Here is a 24,027-nt window from a genome sequence, read left to right as displayed (position 1 = left end):
CACACTGAGCCAAAACAATGCACCCCCCCACTTTTTTTTTAAGATTTTATTTATTTATTTGAAAGTCAGAGTTACACACAGAGAGGAGAGGCAGAGAGAGAGAGATCGAGAGAGAGAGTGAGCGAAAGATCTTTCATCTGCTGGTTCACTCCCCCATAATTGCTGGAGCTGCGCTGATCTGAAGCCAGGAGCCAGGAGCTTCTTTCAAGTCTCCCATGTGGGTGCAGGGGCCCAAGGACTTGGCCCATCTTCTGCTGCTTTCCCAGGCCATAGCAGAGAGCTGGATCAGAAGAGGAGCAGCTGGGACTTGAACCAAAGCCCATATGGGATGCCGGCACTGCAAACAGCATCTTTACCTGCTACACCACATCGCCGGCTCCAATACTGGCCCCTTTTAATGACAATGCTTTCTTCCCACCAAAGACTGATTTCCTATGGCAAAACCGTATAGCACTTAACAAGATCTATCTTTAAGCAACATCTGATGAATGAATGAATGAATGAATGGAGTCACTTGTTTTCCTTAGGCAATAGCAGCAATGGTATTAACAAGGGACAGAGAGTGACAGTCCACAGGAATTGTGAAGCCTGCACACTCAGATTGCCTAGGCCATCACTGAGATCCCCAAAGCTTGTTCAAATGGGTACCATCAAAGACTTAGAATTGCTACTTCTGACCTGTTGGTCATAAGAGAACATGGGAACAGGCACTAAGTTTTGCAGGGTGGGGTGGGTGGGCTTCAGTGTTGATACCTAGCTTTTCTTTATTTTGGAAGGTGGACGGAGGTCTGCCAGGCAGAAGCGGTGGCCATGAGTTATTGCTAAAGCCACTGCATCCCAAACATAATTAGAGGAACACAATGCTGCTCATCCCCCACCACCAACTTTGAAAGCTGAACTGGGGCCAGCTGTCAATGTCTTTTCTCTTTTTCTTTTCTTCTTTTTCTTTCTATTGCTTTTTTTTTTCTTTCATTTATTGATCTATTTGAAAGAGTGACAGAGGGAGAGACAGAGAGAGGTCATCCATCTGCTGGTTCACTCCTAAATGGCTGCAACAGCCAGGTCTGGGCCAGGAGCCAGGAACTGATACACGGGTGTCAGGGGCCCAATACCTTCCCAGATACATTAGCAGGAAGCTGGATTGGGGGAGTGGAATAGTGGGAACTGGAACCAGCCCTCTGATACAGGATGCTGGTGTTGCAAGCGGCTGCTTAACCCACTATACCACACCACCCCACCTGCTGGCGTCTTGTCTTCACCCTTCATTGTCCCTCGTGGTTCTCACAACTTCCTGGGGTCTCAGACCCTGCCCTTTGACTGTATCTCCTTTTCCTTCAAAGCTGCATGGGAGCGCATGAGGCATACCCTGATTTACTTTTTCATAGACATTCAAAAAATTAACTTGGTACAAGGCTCTCACTTAAGTTAGGCAATGTGAATATGGTTAAAAAAAAAAAAAAAAGATAGGGGTGGACATTTAGCCTAGCGGTTAAGTCATTTGTTGAGATGCCTGTGTCCTGTATCAGAATACCTGGGTTTGAAGCCCAGCTCAGCTTCCTGCTAATGCAGACCCTGGGAGGCAGCAGTGATGGCTCATGTAATTGGGTTCCTGACATCTACATGGGAGACAGATTGAGTTCTTGTCTCCAGGCTCGGGGGTTACTGTGGGCATTTGGGGAGTCAACCAGCAGATAGGAGCTCTCTCAAAAATAAATAAATAAAATCGGTGGAAACCACTTGATACTTAATCTAGGATTATACCGCACTTTGAATCTGTGTCATCTTGAGGCAAACTCCTTGTGGTCTCCTTTTTTCTTCTTGTAAGTGTTGGGTAAGAGGAACCTCTGGGTCCAATTCCAGGCCAATTCTGACCGTCAGAGCATCTTCATGGAGCGTCTAATCCTTTGCACTGAACAGTTAACATCTCACAAAGATGGAAAATGGCAGCCAGGGTAGGGTTCAAAGCCCTGCACGCAGCAGGAGATGCAGTGAGAACAATGCAGGGCGCCAGGCTCCGCACACTTCCTGCATCTCTTTGGGTAGACAAATACACAGAGAGTCATGCAGCCATTTAATTAAAGGTTTATTCAATGAAAGGATGTATAAAAACTTACAAATCTGAGAACTCAACTATACATAGGATAGGATGGTGGGATATTCAGTTTTTAACATACGCGTACAGTATAGCTATCAACTATCCCCCCCTCCCCCCGTCCCTCTCCCCTTCGGTCCTTATTTCTGGCTCCTACTTTGTCTTGAGGGACTATTCTCTTATTGGCCTAAAGGAAGAGCAATGGACAAATTTTACTGCTTTCAGGCCAATGGAGAAAATTTTAGACATTTAAAAAGTTGGAGAATAAACTTCAAAATCAAGTTTTTCATTTTCCCCAAACAGCAACTAGATTTTTTTTTTTTTTTTGGTCCTGATTTCTCTTTGCCATTTTTGATGCTTCATGAATGCTGCCACTAAACTATCAGTGTTGACTGGTAAAGTCAATATGGTTACTGTATCTGCTCGCCACTTTCCCTACAAGAGGCACACATTCCTATGTCCTTTTCCCTGGAGTACACACACTGATTTTCCCTGTAGTACAGACAGATGGTTGGTCCTAAAATGAATTTACCACTGGCAACTGCTAGGAAATGGCATACCGGTTTCTATACAGAGAGACAATCTATAGAACAGTACTTTCAAGTCTGATTTTTGAAAACAATAAATTTGCCGGAAACTAGAATACAGCGTTTTGTTGTTGTTCAACTTGGAAAGAAGCCAGCAGTTAGATAAGGCATGCGCATTAATTCACCTGTTTCTAGCAAGTACCCACACGCTTCCTCTTACAAACACACACACTCACAGCTTGTCATGTGTTATCCACAAATTAAGATTGCCATCACATTATTACTTTTTCTTTCGTGTTTTGTAAAGGTAGATTTCTTAACTAGTGATTTTTCTGAACGGGACATAATCTCAAAGGAAGCATTCTGAAGTAAGACACCTGGAGGGTAAACACTACGAGCATTTTCTTGGGGTGGAAGCTTCCCCGACACCTTCCAGATTTTGCATAGTACAGAGCCCAGCTTTACTTCAGGGAGAACGCTGCATTTTCTGACACTTTCTCAGAAGGAAGACTTATTACCCAGGGAAAGTCATAATTTTAGTTTACCAAATTGCATTCTGGTTGTTTTGGTTTGTTATATACCCTTCATTAGTTCCAAGTATGCTTTCAAGTAATCTAAAATGTCTCCAAATCTATTTGAGTTTATAAGTATTATGGACCATTATCCTTTCAAAATCCCCTGAATTTAAGTAAATATATTCCAGGTTTATAATGCACAAAGCCTTCACAGGGGTGGGGCGGGGGCAGGGGAGAAGGGGAAGAGAGGGGAACAGGGACCTGTTCGTATCATGCCATGGAGAACTTCAGCTCTGAACTTGGGGGAAGGGAAGGAAGACAGTCTTTGTAAAAACGACAGTTTCTGTTTGTTTTTTTTTTAAAAATGGTAAGTAACATTCAGTCCAACAATACAGTTTCCTGTTCCTTTTTGATGGAAGCTAACACTGGGTGGTCAGGTTCTGTGACCTCTGAGTCTCCACTGCCCAGGAGAATGGACCGCCCCTCGTCCAGGGCAAACACGTCCGAGTTCTGGTTTTGGCATGAGTGTTTAACAACCTCGTTGGGAGTTGAGAACGTTTTGTCACACAGGTTGCATTTGTAGGGCTTGTTGGTCTGCACCAGCATGTTGTCCATCTGACTGCCCTCCTCAAACGTGCACAGTTCCAGGGTCTGTTTGTCCACCATGGTGTAGGTGTCGATGCTCTGGTTGAGGCACACGTGGCGGGCAGCCTGGTTAGCTCTGCAAAAACTCTTGTCGCAAGTGCTACATTTGAAAGGCTTCCCGGTGTGTATGTACATGTGCTCCCGCCAGTGGCTTTTCTGGATGAATTTGCGTCCACAGATGGTGCACTCGTACTTCCGCCTCTTCACCTCCCGCTCCTGGTCGGCCTGCTCCAAGTTGTCAATGTCGGCGATGTCGGAGGGGGGTGGTGTTTCCGACTGCTGCTGTCCGTCAATGACTGGGGAATCGGAGATGTGCTGTAGCTCACTGTCACTTATCATGCCAGCCTCAGGCACTTCCATGGCGTCTTTGCCAAGGTCGGCCGCATTGCTACAGAGAGACAGGGGCACGCGGCTCTCGCCCTGCTGGCTGGACGGGAACGGTACTCCGGTGTGAATCTGCAGGTGCTCTCGCAGGCTGCTCCGGAGAGTGAAGCGCCGGCCGCACAGGTGGCAGGCGTAGTACTTCGGGAAGCTTCCGTTCCTCTTCATGATGCTCGGCTTGACGTGGGCAATCGTGAGGGACGCGGGCTGCTCGTCAGAGGAGGAGGCTTCCAGATTGGTCTCCTCTCCGGGGGGAGGGGGAGGCACGGGAGTGGAAACCAGTTCTGGAGATAGCGAGGTCTGCAGCGGGTCCGAAGGGGTCATGTTTGTCCGATTCACCTGGGCCACGTTGGACGTCAGCTGGGAGAGCTGGGACGCCTCTGGCACTGGCTCCTGGCTCATCCTGGAGTTCTGAGGCCTTGGGTCTCGCCCAAGTTTCTCAGGGGCCGCAGCAATCTTAGTGGCTTGTCTCAGCTGGTGATCAGCAATCTGGATGCCATACAAGGAAGAAGCCAGCGGGAAAACCTGATCAGGGTGCGAGAAGGCTCCTTGGCTGGCGAGGCTCGCTTCCTGAATCAGCGGGTACGCGTGCAGGAACTTGATTCCCTGCTCTAGGCGGACAGGGTCAATAAGCTGGGGTGCCATCTTCCCGGTGTACATCAAGTGCAGGAGATAGCTGAAAATATCGGGCTGAATGTCCGTGGGCTTCAAACGGACACACTCACTGAAAGAAACAAGAAAAAGCCTGTTAGGCAGATGTCAAGGGATGTTTCAAATGATAACATAAAGCTCCAAGAACAAAACACTTCCCATTCCCAACTGTTAGAAGCACTGACCCTGGCGGATCTTTTAGGTCAAAGTCTGGGGTTCTGCACTGATGCAATTCAGAGCACAGCAGGTCTTTCAGGATGAGTCAGATGATCTGCATGATTCGAACAATCACAGGGAACCTACAGGTGAACCTTATCAAGTGCAGTCATCAGCACCCATTTGACAAGTAACGGTTTGGAAGCTTTGCTTCATGGAAGGGGAGAGCGCTGGGGCTGGGCTTTGAATCTGCGTCCAATTCCAAAGCCGCCTCACCAAGGTCCTCTGACTGTTAAAGTGGTGCTGTGTGGCAGACAGGGTGGACTTGGTTATTCCCACTGCCAGCCACGGAAACTGAAACCCCCAAAAGTTGAGGGATTTATTTGAGGTGTCACTAGCAGTTGGTGGTACCGCTCATTTTCTAGCTCAGATTCTACCGTGTATCATTTTAGAAACATCACTCTGATGGAGCGGCAAAAATGAGGAGTCCCCAGGATCTCTTTCCAAACAGTCAGTAATGACAAATTCTAATGCATCCTAAAACCCAGTGGTACATAAATATCCACGGATCACAAGGTACAGATGATCATCCACTAAGTGAATCTACCTAGAGCCAAGGCATTTTTAGCCTCAAAGACAGCTTCCTTGAATGCCATTAGGGTTATTAGTTTTGATTTTATGACTTTTTGTTATTATAACTCTTGTTGGCCCTTTGAGCAATTATGTTCATTATTTTTCAGTACATTAAAATACTAACATACCCTTCACTTCTAAATTTATTTTATGCAATTTAAAAAAGAAAAAAGTGACTTTAACAGAAATTTTGACAGATTTGAATATATATGGTATTGCTATCATTGTGTAGATTTAAGAGACTACATACAGTTGCATGAAAAATGTTTGACTACAAAGTGTATAAGCCAAAGGAAAAAAATCAAGCATTAAAAACTAGTACCCCTTTGACAGTATAAAGAGAAGAATATGAGTATGTGTGACTTTATTTCTCTTTTCTTTTAAAAAAGACACACAGATCGTTCATATCTTTATTTGGCGTTTCAGAATATTCCTTTAAGCACAAGATGTGTTCCAACAGTACTGTATGTAAGGTACACCATAGTTAAGTACTCTGGGGAAATTCAGAATTTCAAATAAAGCTTCAGGGACTGTGTATAGTAAAGAAGACTTCAGTGATACAATAACTCAGGTGAAGAAGAAACTGGGGCCTTCCCAGGATCAGGCAGAGGCCGAAGGAACGAGGAAACCCTCCGCCTTCAGAGGCGTGGATTACCCCAGATTGATGGCTCCTTTCCTTGTGCAAGGACTGTAGGGTTCTTCAGGGGAAGGAGGGGACAGAGTTGGGGGCTCTTGGTGGACTACTACTCCTACCTCCCCGTACCCCCGCCAAAGGAGAAAGGGTGGAAAGTCAAAGAAGACTTGCATTGTAGCATCCGTGTGAGGCTCTACTGAGCAGAGCCCCTTCCCACACAAACTCTGGTGCAAGTTTTACAACTTTTTCTCTCATTTATTGCTAGACTGTCCTGCCTATTGCCTGTGAATGGTCAACCCGACAGCAAACCTCTCAAAGGGTAAAGAACTTTGTGCAGTCCCTGCTGGCAGGGAAAGGAGAGAGCTGGGGAGCACACGGCCCATGCCACAGCCAGGCCTGGAGGGAGAAGGGGCTCCCAAGGCCTGCCGGGCTGTTGAGTGTCAGGAGGATGCAGTCAGTCTCTGGGCTACAGCCAGGAGCCCTGGGGCCCGTGGATGTCTCCAGACACCAATTTATTTTGATTTGTTTACTTTAAGAAATGTTTTTTTAAGCAGAAACACATGTGCACACATACACACACACACACACTTGGAAGAACAGGTGGAGTCTGTCAAGGTTCCTAAGTCATATTTCAGTCCTCACCATCCTTGATGGCTTTTCCTGCCAGGCAGGCAGCCTATACTTCTCTCTTACTCACTCGCTGTGGGCAGCCTTGGCTCATCTCCCTGCCCTCCACAATATAATTCTATATATCTGCAAGGCTTAGTTTGCAGATGTGTTTGACATGAACCTTTTATATAGTTTTAGTACAGTTTTAGCCTGCTTACACGTTCACAGTAATTTCCACTTTCATATTTTCCTTCACTAGAATTTTAATATAAGGATTTACAAGTGATGTTAAGCACTGTGGTTAGCAAGGCCAGTCCCTCTTGGTTAGTTTGTTTTTGCCAGCTCAGTCTGTAGCCTTATGTGATTTAAACTCAGTGTAGCGCACAGAAGACAGAGACCCCTAGTGGCAAGTATAGGACATAAACTGTGCACTAAACTAACCTGAAGACATCTGAGTGAGCAGTCAGGCCTAGGCCACAGCGCCTGGCACAGGAAGTGAAGTGTAAAAGCAGCCCTTGGTCTCCGTCCCGTGTGTGTCTCAGTGAGCTCGAATTCTGCACGCGGAGGTGGGCACGGCCGGCCACCAGGCAGCAGCCCAAACGGCATGTGTCAGTCACATCTGCTGCAGGAACACCCACTACTGCTTAAACCTGGGCCTTCAATTACACAAATATCACATTTCCTGGTTAGAAAGGCATTCACCTGCTGCCCTCTACATGAGATAAGCCCCTTGCATCTAATTAAAATCTACTACAGTGTATCTTTCCTCCTCAAAATAGTCCCCTCCCCCTTTGCAAGACAGTTGAAATCAGTGTGGTGAGAATGTTAACTACAAAGCCCTCAAGAGCCACAAAGTGTCTGACACAGTGAAGCTCAGAGGACGCCTCCTCCGCCACTGCCCTCGCCTTTGCGCCTGTTATTCTGTCTCTGTGGTGGCCCCAAGACTTGTAAAGCCCAGTCTTTGCCCTCAGAAAACTTACGTAAAAGGAAGCGGGTTAAGTATATATAGAAGCATCAATTTAGGCAAACAGTGCAGCTGTTGTAAAGTGGCACCAAAAACACGACAATAATAACAACAACAAAAACCAAAAATGATGGCCAGGTGGGGGTGGTGAAGATGAAGGGTGGGGATGTCCCAGAGGGCCCAGCTGATGAGGCTGGAAAGACAGGTTCTGAGCCTGCAGGACCTTGAGTGACAGAGTAAGGAGACTGCATCTTATCTGATATGCAACAGGTATCTGATATGCAACAGGTATCGTTGTGGTTGTTGATCAAAGGAAGAACACTAATCAGAGGTACACACCACAGTCAGAGCAGGGCTTAGGAATATTAGTCTGAGAATAACGGAGGAAATGAATGACTGGAAAACAGAAGTGACAAAGGGAAGGGAAGGCAACAGGTGAAAGGCATTTTGGAGGAAATATGATTTGGGACCCTTCCGATGTGGTTTGAGAGATTTTCAGCTTGGGTTACTCGAAGATAAGAACACAGGCAAGTCAGAAGGGGCTTCTGGGAAGAGATCTGATGTAGATTCAATCCTAAATGCCCAAGAGGCAGCCTGGGGCCTTGGAACAAAGTTCTGGAGACAGACAGATCCTGGCCAGAGCTATAAATTCCAAGTTAGCAGAAGAGGCAAGATACAGGGGAAAAATAAGCACTCCTAGAAGAGTGGCAGGAGGGACCCGGGAGGGCTCAAGACCCACACCCAGGGCACAGCATGAAGGAGCTAAGACCACCGACAGTGGGTGTAAGGATGCAGCTGAAGAATGAGGAACACAACAGCGAAGGCTGCGGAGGACAGTGGTTTTGGTGAGGGGGTGACCTTGGGAAATGCTTTCAGCAGAGTGATGGGATGGGAACCACCGTGCACATGGACAGGAAGAGTGTGGGATGAGGAAAGCACACACAAGGACATGATGAGCCTTTTGAGAACTTCCACGGTAAAATCCAGGAGTAACTCAGGTAGACAGCAGGGCCTGAGGCATCCTGCTCCCTGCAGACTGCACGCCGGGGAGGATGGAGACTATCAGTGCACAACGCACAGGATGACGGCAATGGCAGGGGGCAAGATCTCGGAACACAGGCAGGGAGGACGACGGCTTTCCTCGGACACTAACAGGCCTTTTACTCTCAGAAGGAGTGATGGGAAAGAGAGTACTGGGCCAAGATATAGAGAGGTCTTAAGGCAGACAAGAGGGACCCCGGAGAAATTCACAGTCTCAAGTGCCTCCTGAGAGTAGGGAACAAGAACAAGTGTTGGAAGTCAGGGGTCTGCTTACGGCATCGGGACTGGAGGAGTGAGAGAAAGGCCTCAGATACAGAGTCCACAAAGCTTCCCGACAGAGGGGTCCCCTGAGGTCTCCCGCAGGCGGGCTCCGTGACGGACCCTGCCCAGCCTGACTGTGCAGGCGGGGGCTGCGTGGAGCTAGCAGGTGCGGCGGGCATCCTCAAGTGCTCCTGAAAGCACGTGCTGGTAACCACAAGGGATCTGGGCACCTGGAAGCCCAGGAGAGGCAGAGCCCGTGGTGTGATGTGGGCAAAGAGCCGGCTCCGTGGGAAGAGGGGCCAGGCAGTGAGGGAGGCTACAGTCATTAGATTATCATCAACCACTTTAGTTACCTGGTCTGATGGACAAACAACATCTTAAAGTAATTGGAGAATGAAGCAAGAACTGATTTGTGTGCCTTGAAGTACACATCGCCGATTGCAACCGTGCAGTCACACAGGAAACCAAACTCTCGCTGAGCGTTTAACTGCTGCAGTAGAATAAGTCCATGGTTGGCCAAATCCATTTTTTAAAAAATCTGCAAAGCAAACAATTTTATTTTTAAGAAAGGTGATTCACAAATAAGAATGTGTCCTTTAAAGTCACCAACAGTAATTATCATAGCTGTCAGGCGCCACTAACCACGATCTATAACTTAACTCATTTAGAATTCACAACAGCCCCCTGCGGTGGTTCTGTCATTACTCCTGGTTTACTGATGATGTCAGAGAAGCCAGGAAACTTGAAAGCAGTGGTGTGCTTTCAAGTGCTTGACACAGCAACTACTCCTGGGCTAGTCAGTCATTTAAGACCCCAAATAGTAATGCTATTGATGCATCAGAATTTGTCAAAGCTTCCACAGTGACAAATTAGGGTTGTGGGCTGGGGTCATCGCGAAGCAGGATGAAAATGTTACTAAGTTTAAGGCAATTTTCTTGTTCCGACAGTATGCACCTTCCAGGGATGCGTAATGGTGGACACATCTGTTATCCCCTTGCTGTTAACACTTCAAAAGCGTGAGGGACGCAGGGTTGGTGCTCTGCTCCCTTTGTTGTAGAGAAGAAAATGGGCTTTAATACATACAGGCAATTTGCTCCAGGCCTTCCAGCTAGAGTGTAGGGGAGTCAAAGTTTAAATACAAATATGGACTCTAAATTCTCTGTCTTTGCTCACACTTGACCCTAGGAAAGCACTCTGGCCTGAACCACTCTAGTCACTAGACTGCTCCTTTTTCCACAAGCAGCATTTATAAAAGCTTTCTGTACATAGATCGGCATTATACTAAACATTATGCTTGATGGGGAGAAACAGCCTTCCCCCTAAGACTGGGACGAAGATGCCAGCTCTCACTACTCAACAAGTAATGGAAGAACAAACTAGTACAATAAAGCAAGAAAGGAAATAAAGAGCAAACAGATGGGAAAGAAAGAAAGAAAACTGTCCTGTCTGGCAGATAACATAATTGTAACATAGAAAATCTCAAGGAACCTACAAGAAACTCCCAGAACTAACATATGAGTCTCATAAGGTCATAACCATGCAAAAAAACCCAAAATCAGTTGTAACTGTATACACCAGCAATGGCCATGTGGACATTGAACTTAACAGTATCATTCCATTTACAGTAATTAAAAAAAAAATAGCAGGTATAAATCTAACAAAACATGTGTATAAAACTTCCATGTTGAAAACTATAAAATAATGATGAAAGAAATCAAAGAGGATCTAAATAAATGGATAGACATACTACGTTTATGAAGGCTCTCATACAGAGGGTTTCATTTTTCCCCAAATTGATATATAGTTTGACACAATTCTTATCAAAATCTCAGCAAGTTTTTTTTTTTTTTTTTAGATATAGAGAAGACTACTCCAAAATGTTTACCTTGAGGCAAAGGAACTGAAATAGCTGAAACCATTTTTCAGATGTAATAATGGAGAGGGAAGAATCAGCCATCCAGTTTCAAGATGTGTCACACTGCTTTAGCATTCAAGACTAGGTAGACATGCAAGTCAATGAAAGAGAAGCTGGAACCCAGAGACAGGCCCACAAAATACGCACAACTGACTGCTGACAAAGGTGCAAAAGCAATTCAGGAGAGTAATTTTCTGAACAAATGGTGTTGGGTCAATAGAATTTCCATGAGCAAAAAATAAAAAGAAGAGAAAAGAAACAATCCTAGTCTTGTACCTTATAGAAAAATAAACTCAAAAAGGGATCATGGGCTTCAGTATAAAATACAAAGCTATTAAACTTTTTGAAAAAAAAAAAAAAAAGAAAGAAAATTGTAGGGCTCTAAATCTAGGCAAAGAATTTTTATACTTGACATCAAAAGCAGAATTCTTAAAAGGGGAAATTGTTAGAGTGGTCTTCAGAATTAAAAACTTTTGCTCTGTAAAAAGATGAAAAGATAAGCTGAAGACTGGAAAAAATGTTTTAAAATCTTTGCAAACTATTCCTTTGACAAATGACTATTATCTGCAATATATAGAGAACTCTCAAGACTCATCAGTAAAACACTTGTAATAGATTTGGAGACACAATTCACCTAGGAAGATATACAGATGACAAATAAACACATGAAAATATTCAATGTCATTCACCACCAGGGAAATACAAATTAAAAACACAATCGCCACACACCTATCAGGACAGCCAACAAACAGTCACATTACCAAATGCTGGCAAGGAGGTGAAGAAACTGGATTACTCATGCACTGCCGGTAGGAATGTGAAAAGTGAGGTTATTCTGGAAAGTTAGGATTTTCTTAAAAAACTAAACACGCAAATACCATATGATTAGCAACTGCACTCCCAGGCATCTATCCTAGAAAAATGAAAACTTAAGTTCACATAAAAAACTTGTACACAAATGTCCTAACAGCTTTATTCCTAATAATAAAAAACTATAAACAATCAAGAGGTCTTTCAATAGCTGAATAGCTACATACCAAGGGTAACTACTCAACCATAGAAAAAACAACTCCTGAGGCTCAGTGAAAAATGCCAATCCTAAAAGGTTACAGACTACATGACTCTTTTGATATAATAATATTCTTGAAAGTTATAGACATGGCGGATAGATTCCTAGCGGTGGGCTAAGGAATAAAACATGGAGAAGAGATTCCTAGTGGGTTGGCTACAGAAGAGCAATAGGAGTGATGCTTGTAGGGATAGAACCTTCTGCAGTTCAATTGTGTCCATGTCAGTATCCTGGCTGTGTACTACAGTTTTGAATGATGTTTCCACCAGGGGAAACCAAGTACAGGACCTGTGAGACCACTCCATGTAGAAAAGGCGCAACCACACAGATTAGGGATCGGGGGATGCATGAAAGGCAAGGGGCTCAGGATGAGAGCCAGACATGAGGCTGGGATTTCAGAGGAACATGCCCTCCACCAGGAGGCAACTTGGAAGCTTGTCTTTATGGCTCTTTTCTGTGTCACAGTATTTCCTTTTCCACCTTACTAATTTGCTTTTCTCCAAAGACCGTGATGCACAACTCTGTCAATGTTCTCTGATCCTGATCAGGTTCACCTGTGTGTCCAGCTTTAGGCTTCATCACGGTAGCTTCAAGTGTTAACACCACATTCCTATTTCTCTCTTGAGGATAAAGATGGACTGACTCATTGTTATTTATGGAGTGCTACCATCAGTCACTCATTTCCATATGCTGCTTCATTTAATTTCACACTAACTTAAGTGAGATATTCAAGGCACTGGTACCTACATTTTTATAAATGTGGAAATAGGCTTAGAGAGTGCAGGTAGGTAGCTTGCTCAAGATTATAGCAGCAATAAATTGAAGAAATGAGATTTAGCTCTTTCCTGCCATCTTTCTGTGCCGCCATCATGGTGGGCATGTACGTCCTGGCCTTTGCTCTCAAGAGCATCAACAATGCTGAAAAAAGAGGTGAGTGCCAGGTTCTTATTGGGCTGTGCTCCAAAGTCATCATCAAGTTTCTAACTGTGACGATGAAGCATGGTTACACTGGCGAATCTGAAATCCCTGATGATCACAGAGCCGGGAAAATTGTTGTGAATCTTGCGTGCAGGTTAAGCAAGTGTGGAGTGATCAGCCTCTGAGTTGACAACACAGTTTAAAGATCTAGAAAAATGGCAGAATAATCTGCTTGCATCCCACTAGTTTGGTTTCATTGTACTGACAACCTCAGCTGGCATCTTGGACCATGAAGAAGATGGAAACACACAGGAGGGAAAATTCTGGGATTCTTTTTGTAGGGATGTAACACATGCATACAAATAAAAGCTCAATGGACTCTGGTGTTCCAGGAGCAGGGAATGGCATCCAGGTCTTCCACAGAGAAGACAGGGATCCAAGTGCTTGAGTAAGCAGCCAATGCTTTCCCAGGCATCATCAGCAAGGAAGATAGACCGGAAGTGGGAGCAGCTGGGACTCTTGAAGCTGCTCTCCAATATGGGATGCAAGTGTTATAAGCAGAGGCTTAACAGGCTGTTACACAATACTGGCCTCCTCATTTTCTTCTGCTTATAGAGATTTTATATTTTTATATAATTAATTATTAATTTTTTATTTGGGAAACAGCAAGAGATCTCCTATCAGCTGACTGACTGTCCAACTGCCCACAATAGCCAGGGCTGGGACAGGCTGAAGCTGGAACAGGTAACTCAACTTGAGTCTCCCATGTGGGTGGCAAGGACCCAAGGACTTGAGTCATCACCTGTTATCTCCCAGGGTACACATTAGCAGGAAGCTGGAATTGTAAGTTGAACTGGGTTATGAACCCAGGTACTCCAATATGGTACGTGGGGATTCCAAGTGAGGCCTTAACCACTGCACCAAATGCTTGCCCCATAGAGATTTCTGGCACATATAATTTTGCTTTAACATCATTAAAAATTTTTTTTAGTTAATGAATTTATTTGAAAGAGTTAGAGAGAGAGAAGTTGGGGGGTGGGGGGAGAGAATATCTTCCATCTGCTGGTTTACTCCCCAGATGGCTGCAATGGCCAGTGCGGCACCAGGCTGAAGCCAGGATCCAGGAGTTTCTTTTAGGTCTCCCACGTGGGTTGCAGGGGCCCAAACATTTGGGCCGTCTTCTACTGCTTTTCCCAGGCCATTAACAGGGAGCTGGATGGGAAATGGAGCATCCAGGACACAAACTGGTGCCTTTATGGGATGCCAGTGTCTCAGGCAGTGGCTTTACTTGCTATGCCACAATGCCAGCCCTTGTCATCAAATTAATGAATATTTCTAAGAGGATTTTGGCTTTTACATTAATGGATGTATATTATCTCCTTCAATGAATCAAAATACATGGTTCTCTCTCCTTCCATAAGCAAACTAATATACATGTATTCTACTTAGACCCTAAGAATGAAGCCATGATAAAAATGTTTAATGTTGCTTTTTCAAGGGAGTTTTGGAGTTATTTTAGGTCCTCAATTTAGCAACTAGGAAGCCCAAAGGACTCAGGTATTTAAACAGAAGTAAGAATGCCCCTGCCCGTGTGACTCCAGAGAAGCAGAAAAGCCAAATGAAAAGAAAGAAAAAAAGAGAACAAGTCACATGCTTAAAATTCACAGGAGAAAACTCACAGATCAACTTTTTAAAATCTTACTTTGGAGACCAAGAAAGCCTTTCTCAAGGAGAACAATGGAATCCCTAGACTCTTCCATGTGAGAATTAGCCTGAGAAAATGGGGCTAGAGGGTGGTGGATTCTATCCAGAAGTGCATCACAAGCAGCTCTTGGCCCACTCAGCCAACATCTTCAGATTTTTCTCTCCTTCCTCATCACTGTCCCCCCGCTCATGGGCTCCATGAGGCTTTACACGCATGGAAGTGCTGCACGTGCCAAGGACACAGCACCGGAAGATGGCTCTGGTCCAGGCTACCCCTCCTTCATGGAAATGGCTGGCAGTCCTTCCAGCTCATCACTGGCTCACTGGCTGTGGTTGGGTTGGGCTCCTGCCCACTCCTCACCAGAGCAGGCTCACCAGGGTCAGCCAGGGCTGTATGGACTTAGGAGCTCACTTGACTTCTCTGTGGAGTTTTGCACCCATTCTCTTGCTGTGATGAATCTCTGCTTCCAAGCCAAGGCTCTCTGGTTTTTGTATGCCCTCTGGCTATTCCACTTGCTACAGTCCTTCAGTGTCTAGGCCACAGCCCCCTTCTCATTCTATAGCCTCTCTTAGGTGATCTCATCCTGCTAATGCTTACTTTGGGATTCCTGTCACCTATGTGGGAGACCTGGATTGGGTGACCAGCTCCCAACTTCAGCCTGGTCCAGCCCCACCTGCTGTGGGCATCTGGAGAATGACCCAGTGAATGGGAGCTGTCTCTCTGCCTCCCACCAAAACACAAGCAAACAAAAATGAACAAAACAAACACAAAACCCTACAAAAAAGGGACCTTCTGTTTTTTCTTGCTAATAATTAAGTTCTGAATAGTGCTTTATTACTTTGTGATTACCCTGTAGGATAAAGTGCCTCAGAAGATTGAGACCAGAGACCCAGGCTGGAGACACAGGTCTCCTTATAGACTGTGGTCCTCATCTTAAAAATGAGACGTTCCGGAAGGGGATTTTTAGCCTGGTGACACAATAAGATAGCCACAATTATGAAGGCCATCCTGACCTGTGCAGTCAGGTGGTTACCACTGCAGAACTCACGAAACTGGGGAGTAAAACGTGGTGAGGGGAGATCTGTTAAAAAGTGACTTTCAGGGCAGATGGTCTAGTAGCCTGAAAAAGAGATGACAGCTGAGGTGGTGATGCTGAGGATGGCAGGACATAGGCAGGATTCAGGAGATATTTAGGAGAATGAAAACCAGCAGAATCGGTTGCTGGGTGGATCAGGTAGAGATGGAGGAGGATGGGGAAGATCAAAGCGACGAAGAGGATTCCCAGACTTATTTGTATAACTGGATGGATGGATCCTGGTGGATCCTTGTGTTCTCTACTGGGGCAGAACACAGGGCAAGAGCCCAGTTTGGTGTGGAAGAGTCTGAGGTTAGGTTCAGGTATCTTGGGTTTGAGATGCTTTGGAGACCCCCAAGCAGAGACGTTTAATATGTGTGGTCGTATCGGTCTGGAGGTGAGAAGTCCTGTGATTTATCTCTGAGATTCCTCAGAGAAACTAGCTGTACCCAACTCCTGAAGCCATGTTCTTAAATCACTACTCGGGGTCCGAGAGGCTAAAACTGTCAATAAAGAGTTGAGATTGAACCCCACTTTCCTCTACGTCGCCTTGCTCCACAGAGCACTCCTGAAAGTTCTTACTGATCCTACTCAAAGGGCTGACAATCAGACATGAAACTAAAGACCTGTACAAAATCTCTAACCATGTAATACTGATAAATGGAACTGTCTTTTAAAGATTTATTTAATTGAAAGGCAGTGTATATATATACATATATACACACACACACAATATTTATAATTTTATCTATCTATCTATCTATCTATATATATATATATATAGAAAGAGAAAGAGAGAGAGATCTTCCATCCATTGGTTCACTCCCCAAATGGCTGCAATGGCCAGGATAAGCCCAGGAGCAGGAGCTTCCTCCAGATCTCCTACGTCGGTGCAGGGGCATAAGCACTGGGGATACCCTCTAATGTCCTCCCCGGCACACCAACAGAGAGCTGGACTGGAAGTGGAGCAGCCAGGACCCGAACTGGCACCCACATGAAGTGCTGGTGTTGCTGGTGGTGGCTTCACTTGCTAGACCACAATGCCAGCCCCGATAAGTGGAATTTTTTAAAGATGTCAACTAAACGAGAACTATCAAGCTGTTCCTAAATTAGAATAGTGAGCAGAGAGGAACTGAAGAAAAAGAGAGACGGAGAGGGGAGGCAATGCTTCCAAGTGGGTTTTTATGGAATGTCATCTTCATGTAGGAGGGAACTTTGAAAGTTCATGGAAAAATGGATTTAAAAGCTAAGTTTATTTTGGTGCAAAAAAATTTTGAAATTCAAGTAAAGAGGAAGGGGTTTTCAGGAAATTATGGAAAACTACCACAGGTAGTCTCTTTCTTAAGTAAATTCAAGGACTGTAAGACATATGATGGGGCCGGCACTGTGGCGCAATGGGTTAACGCCCTGGCTTGAAGCGCCAGCATCCTACATGGGCACCGGTTCTAGTCCCAGCCGCTCATCTTCCGATCAAGCTCTCTGCTATGGTCTGGGAAGGCAGTAGAAGATGGCCCAGGTCCTTGGGCCCCTGCACCCATGTGGGAGACCTGGAAGAAGCTCCTGGATCCTGGCTTTGGATCGGTGCAGCTCCGGCTGTTGCGGCCATCTGGGGAGTGAACCAGTGGATGGAAGACCTCTCCCTCTGTCTCTACCTCTCTCTGTAACTCTGTCTTTCAAATAAATAAAATAAAATCTTAAAAAAAAAAAAAAGACATATGAGTAGTCATGTTGAAGCTTTAGAAACCAAAAAAGCAGTTTCCAAAGTCGAAAATCAATGATCACTTAGGCTATGTGGTGCTGTGGTTTCCATCCCACTTGGATGGAAGGATGCTGACCATCTGTGGTCAAGGCTTTCAGTCTCTGCCACACACCATGTGTGGCTGATCCATTAGCTAGTAACTTGGTTTTGGTTTTGAGTTTTAAAGTTCTTCTTCTTCTTTTTAAATTTTATTTGAAAGGCAGAGGGACAGAGAGAAACAGAAAGCTCTCCCACCTGCTGGTTCAGTCCCTAAATACCTGCAACAGCCGGAAATGGGTGAGGCCAAAGCCAGGAGGGAGCACTCAACTTAGGTTTCCTAAATGGGTGGCAGAGGACCCAAGTACTTGGGCCATCAACTGCTGCCTCCCAGGGTGCGTTTTGGCAGGAATCTGAAATCAGGAGCAGGGCCAGAGCTGGAACCCAGACACTTCGATACGGGATATGAGATTCCCAAGTACTATCTTAATTGCTGTGACAAATGCCCATCTCAGTTATTCATCTTCAAACGTGCAGCTGAAGAGGAAACCCACAATCAAGTTATATTTTGACCATCTAAATTCCTCCTTTGCTTTCACTATAGGAACATGAGATCAAAACAGCTTTTGGGAATTGGTGAATTCACTTTTTAAAGATAATAGCTTTTCAGAGACACTAAATACCACTTAGACTACCCGAGTCAAGTGCACTAAAAGGGTCCTTTGAAGTCCTTGATTTTATTTAAGTGAAGCATAAATGAATACGGTAATGCACAGGGCACATCACTAACAGGAGAAGCATTACCCACAAGTCAGACAGATTCTTCCAAGTAGCTTAGACCACTTACCAGGATGAAAAGCTGCTTTTCCAATTAGTATTATTAATAATTAATATTGCAGTGTTCATGAAGTAAAGTTGAATGAGGCTGATCACTTGAATTTCAATATATTTTAAAACTACTTCAGGGGCCAGCACTGTGGTTCAGTGGGTACAGCCTCCGCCCGCAGTGCCGGCATTCCATATGGGCGCCGGTTCGAGTCCTGGCTGCTCCACTTCTGATCCAGCTCTCTGCTTTGGCTTGGGAAAGCAGTAGAAGGTGGCCCAAGTCCTTGGGCCCCAGCACCCACATGGGAGACCCGGAAGAAGCTCCTGGATCCTGGCTTTGGATCGGCTCAGCTCCGGCTGTTGCAGTCATCTGGGGAGTGAACCAGCGGATGGAAGACCTCTCTCTCTCTGCCTCTGCCTCTCTGTAATTCTGCCTTTCAAATAAATAAATAAATAAATCTTAAAAACAAACAAACAAAAACCCCCTACTTCAAAGATAGGAAATGCATCGTATTTATTGTGATGACAGATTGGCATGCTTAACATTTCTTTAGTCAACCTTCTTTCAGAGTAACTGGAAAAAGGAAGCGCATAAATTAACTAACAGTCTTATTTTCACATTGGAAAGTATCACATGGGTAAAAGATCTGCCTTTTAAATTATATTTTGCTTATGTTTACATTAAAAACTAGTTTCAAAATTTAAGTTGCAGTCAAAAGTAGGCAGTTCAGGGACATTTTAGGTGTCAAGTAGAAACTAGGTCAGATATTTATGGGTAATAAAGCATTCATATTAAAGTGATTAATTCTAAAGACATTGTGCTATAAGGAAATTTAAGGAAATTTACGTTAATATCATACAGACAAATTAAACCCTAATCTGCTTCTAATAATCAAAGTAGAATTTATCTTCTAAAAATATTTTAGTTATTTGAAAGGCAGAATGAGAGGAGAAAACAGACAGAAATATATATTTTCCATTTGTTGGCTCATTCTCCAAATGGTCCCAAGGGCCAGGTAGAAACCAGGAGCCTGGAACTCCATCTGAGCCTTCCATGTGGGTGGCAGCGACCCAAGCACTTAGGCCATCATCATCTGCTGTTTTCCCAGGCCTGTTAACAGGGAGCTGGATTGGAAGCAGAGCAGCTGGGACCCAAACCAGCACTTGATATCGGATGCCTGTGTCCCAAGGCGTGGCTTAGTCCACTTTGTCACAACACCAGCCTCGATTTGCTATAAAAACTATAATCTACGTGAGCATAAAAAGATCTTGAAAATATTCTCCAGGAGTAGGTGTTTGGCTTGGTGGTTAAGACCCTGGTTAGGTTGCCTTTGTCCCATCTTCAGAGCACCTGAGTTTGATCCCTGTTCTCATTCTAGTTTCCTGCTGATGCATACCCTTAGGAGACAGTGGTGATGGCTCAAGTGGCTGGGGCCCTGCCACCCACTGGGAGGCTTAGATGGAGTTGCTGGTTCCTGGCTTCAGCACCCCAGGCCACTGTGGCCTTTTGGGTGAGTGGACAAGCATGGAAGCAGCCTCTCACTCATTACTTCTCAAAGCAAAAAACCTCCATCTAAGGCTTAGAATGTTTGCAGCTTTTTTTTTCCCCTTCAGAAAAATAAAAATTCAATTCCCTTTTTCAGAATCATGGCTGGATATCCAAAGAGCACAGAGAAATAGGAAAATGCATTTTGAAATTATGGTAAAAACCCCCAGATCAGTTCTTTCAACCTTCCTTTCCTATGACAGCCTGCTTGCCCCACTTTTCAGTTCCTATGGGGAAAGGTGAGTGGGCCTAGGGACAAAGCTCTAAGAGACAGCAATAGTCGGCGGGATCATCACTAGCTGCAAAGAAGCTGATCCCAAGGCAGCGCCACAGGGCAGCCTCAGATGTTTCCTTCACTTCCTACCCCCTGAGGGCACCTCAAAAAGGCTGTGAAAACTGGAATGAAAAGATTTTTGGCACACACAAAAAACCTGAAATCCACAGAGACTTCTTCAGAAAGTTTATGGAAAATGTGCCTTGTGAAAAAACCATGCACAGACTTCAAAATTAATTTTACACCAAAACAAACTTATCATCTTTTAATTCTCCTTCCCACCAACTTGTTCAAGTGCCCTGGAATTCAGGTAATTCTCAAGCTGGGGAAAGCACATCCAGTTACTCGGGGACCTGCTATGGATACAGGGAATCACAGGGGGTTTATAAAAAGGCAGAGTTCTTTGAGGCACAAAAAGTGTGCTACCGTGGCAACCCCCCCCCATGAGACTGTTGGGGGGGGGGAGAGCAAGCAGAGCATCAGTTAGACCTCCCTGTTAGAGAGGGTGGCAGGGAAGCAGCTGGGCTGTACCTTGCTCATTCATGGGCTCCTGCACTACTGACTACCGGTACCACTTCACACTGGCATCACTGCCTGTGGTTCAGATATTCTGGTGTCAGTAACAGGCCAATTGTTTGGCCAGGAAAATATGTACAGACCACGAGGTTGACACGAGAACCGCCTACTGCAAAGAGATGCGCTGTTAGTTGGGGTACTTCCTTTCTGAAAACTACCTTTTACCTTTTTCAAAACGTGCTGCATATACACCAAGGTTACTCAGAACGCAAAACAGAACCGACCAATGAATTCTGCTTGTGACAAGTGAGGACGAAAACGTCCTAGTTCTGCTTTTACGTGAAAATGTCAGTCCTCTCAGGCCACACCTTGCTGTGGCACTCCCTCGGGGTCAACGTGGACGGCGGACCCTGGAGGTCAGGGCATCCCCGATCACCCTGGAGCTGCGCGGGCTGCAATTCGGACCTCTTTAGGCCGAATTTACGAAAACAGTAACCCCTGGAGGTGGATCGCGCCCAGGCTCACACACTAAGCGGGCCCATTGTCTGCTCAAAGAGCAAACCGCGGGTGCGGACGGGCGGGGCGCGAGGGACCCGGGTCGTCCCCTCAGGCACGGCCAGGGCTGCAGCCGAGGGCGTGAGCTCCCGCGGCCGCAGCCCGGGCACCCCGTCCAGTCGCTTCTTCCCTCCCGGCCGACGGCGACAACTAGACCGAACAGTCGTATCCGCGGCCTTCCTTAAAAAAAAAAAATGCATGGTCGCGGGACTTCGCTGCAGCGCAAAAAAAAAAAAAAAAAAAAAAAAGAAAAAGAAAAAGAAAAAAAGCCGACTCCGGCCCCGGGGGACGGCTCCGCCGCCCCCACCTCCGCTCCTCGGAGCCCGACCGCGGCGGCCCCAGGCTCCAGGCGGGCAGCAGACAGCGCAGCGCCGCCGCGGGCCCCCGGGGCTTTATCGCAGGCGCAGATCGCTCCCGAGGCGGAAGCTCCGGGCCGCAGCTCCGCGCCGGCGGCGCCCTGAGAGGCCCGGGCGCCCCTGCCCGCGGAGCGCCGGCCCAACCGCCGCGCGGCCCCACCCCGCCCCAGGGGGCGGGAGCCAGGCCGGGGGCGGAGCCGCGGCCCCAGCCGCCCCCAGGCCGCCCGCAGGCCGCGCCGGTCCCGCCCGCCCCGCCTCACCCCCGAGGGCTGAGGCGAGCGGAGGGGAGGGGCGACGCACTCCGGCCGCGCCGCACGCCTCGCCGCTCGCCTCAGCCCCGCGTGCGCGCGCGCGCTCGCCCGCTCGCTCGCCCCAAGTCCCGCGGAGTTTAGCACAATGCGACGCCTACGCCGTGCGCGACGCCCGGGCCGGCGCAGCAGCCCCGGCGCCGGGGGCGGGGGGGGGCCCGGCCTGGGAGAGGGGCTGAGCGCGCGCGAGAGCCGGAGACAGCGCGAGACCCGAGCAGGCCGGAAGCGCGCGTGCGCGCCCCCGCCCGCGAGCGGGGAGGCGGAGCCGCAGCAGGAGCGGCAGCAGCTGTAGGAGCCGCTGCAGCTGGGAGAAGCGCCAGAGAGGCCGGGCCTGCTCCGGTCCGACCGGATCCCTCCCCTCCCCCTCCCTGCTCGCTCCCCTCCCCCAAACCCACTTCCGCAGCTCGCGGCCTGGCCGCCGAAGCAGCAGCGGCGGCAGCAGCAGGAGGCGACGGCGAGGCGGCGGGAGGATTACGCACCTGACGGGCCCGCCTCTCGGGGCTCCCACGCGGGACGCTCGCCGGCCGCCGCCGCCGCTCGGACGCACTTCGCGGTGGCGGCGGGAAGGGAGGCACCGGCGGCGGGGAACGGAACGCGAGTCGCCCCCCTCCCCTTCCTCCCTCCCTCCCTCCCTCCTCCTCCGCTCCGCCGCCCGCCCTCTCGGCTTCCGTCCCCTCCCCCTCCCGCAAAGCCCCGGATGGAGCCGCCGCCGACTCGCCGCCGCCTGGCTCCGGGGGATGGTTTTGTCAGGCGGCCAGAGACCCGGCGCCAGGCGCCGCCGCCGCCGCCGCCCCCGCGGGGCGCCCCTGCCCTCGCTTTCCCAGAACCGGGGCCCCGAGTGGCCCGGGCCCTCCGCCTGCCTTCACCCGGAGCCCCGGGACGGGGCGGTCATTCGCCGTCTTTGTTGCCACCGCCTCAGCCGGAACCGTTTGCGAGCTCCGGTGGCCCCCGCCCCCCACCTCGGTCTTCCCGGAGCCCGGGCCGGGGGGCGGCACGTGGGCACCGGCCCCGGGAGGCGGCGGCGGTGCGCGCTTACCTGTCGCCGGTGCCGCTGCGGCGGGGGGTGTGGAGGAGCCACAGCTGGGCAGCGTCGGCCACGCTGTCCCCGCCGCCGCCTCTCGCCGCCGCCGCTGCTGCTGCTGCTGCTGCTGCCGCCGCGGTCGGTGTCTCCGGCGCGGCGGCGGCGGCGGCGGCGGGGCTTTTCCTGTCCGGTTACGTTAAGGTCACATGACCGAGAGAGCGGAGCGACTAGTGCAAAGAGGCTGCGAGCGGCTCCCGCCGGGGGGGAGAGGCGGCGAGAGAGCAGTGGCGGCAAGAGCCCCCTCCGCCCCCCAGCCGCTCCCCTCCCCCCGCCCGCCTCCGCCTCCTGCTGCTCCGCCGCCGCCGCCGCCGCCGCCGCCTGCAGCACTCACCACGCAGCCGCTCCCACCAGCTCGGCGCCCCGCTCCAGCCAAACTTCTGCAGACCATGTGCAGCCGAGGCGAGGAAACTTCGCTGCAGCGACTGGGGCTGCGGCCCGCGCACGGCCCTCTTGCTGACAGAGTGTGTGGGTCGGACGGATCCTGCAGGCGCTCGGGGCAGGGATGGAGAAGTGCCGCTCCGCCTGTGCTTGACACCTTTGTCCCCTTGACTCCCCGTGTGAGCTTGGACTTGAGAGCCGTGGAGATACTGTAAATCACCAGTACCTTTCTGTCACCCGTAGTGATGGGAAGTCGAGGTGAAGTGCAGAGGGCTGGAGGTGCGATGTGAGGCGGGCCTGGCTGGGTAGGAGTGGACGCTCATCCTAGGCGTTGGATTTTAGTTCATGAAGCTCTGGTTCCAAAAAAAACCAGAGTCTGCAGGGCATGTTTGTGGTTTGAGAATGGTTTACTTTCCTGGTAAGTTTTGGTTTCTGAGGTGCTGATAGAGTGGATCCTAGAGTTGGCAATTCTGTTAGATTTGGAGGTCTGAAAACGTTCACCAGGGAACTCTCCAAAACATGGCCACAGGGCAGGGTAGTTAGGATTCCTTGATGGTCGTTCTTAACGTTTTATAAATCACTTTGTAGTGTTGCTGTTTTGCTAAATCTGTGGAAGTAGGGTTGAGTCTTGATGACTGGAATTTAATGATTGACTTGTTGCA

At 48.1% G+C, this 24,027-nt stretch overlaps 1 protein-coding gene and 1 pseudogene across 8 annotated transcripts; one reads left to right on the top strand and one right to left on the bottom strand.

Moving 5' to 3' along the window:
• Window positions 1-2,066: 2,066 nt before the first annotated feature.
• ZBTB2 (zinc finger and BTB domain containing 2) lies at window positions 2,067-23,100 on the bottom strand. 8 transcript variants are annotated; one of them, XM_070073408.2, is made up of 4 exons: window positions 22,943-23,100; window positions 9,463-9,647; window positions 7,285-7,499; window positions 2,067-4,884 (listed from the first exon to the last, which is right to left on the bottom strand). In XM_070073408.2, the coding sequence occupies exon 4, from the start codon at window positions 4,818-4,820 to the stop codon at window positions 3,513-3,515; it is 1,308 nt and encodes a 435-aa protein (XP_069929509.2). In that variant the 5' UTR covers window positions 4,821-4,884; window positions 7,285-7,499; window positions 9,463-9,647; window positions 22,943-23,100; the 3' UTR covers window positions 2,067-3,512. The 8 variants fall into 8 exon arrangements, with proteins under 8 accessions (XP_069929509.2, XP_089189729.1, XP_089189730.1 ...); XM_089333603.1 differs by lacking the exon at window positions 7,285-7,499 and adding an exon at window positions 18,374-18,785 and having other exon boundaries at window positions 22,943-23,082; XM_089333604.1 differs by lacking the exons at window positions 7,285-7,499; window positions 22,943-23,100 and adding exons at window positions 18,374-18,781; window positions 22,386-22,533.
• LOC149126420 (small ribosomal subunit protein uS8 pseudogene) lies at window positions 12,789-13,463 on the top strand (annotated as a pseudogene).
• Window positions 23,101-24,027: the final 927 nt, after the last annotated feature.

This window comes from Oryctolagus cuniculus, chromosome 5 (genome assembly GCF_051225735.1).
Source record: "Oryctolagus cuniculus isolate XC-2025 breed Fujian yellow rabbit chromosome 5, ASM5122573v1, whole genome shotgun sequence".
Lineage (NCBI taxonomy): Eukaryota > Metazoa > Chordata > Mammalia > Lagomorpha > Leporidae > Oryctolagus > Oryctolagus cuniculus.
This window is presented reverse-complemented; position numbering and strand designations above follow the sequence as displayed.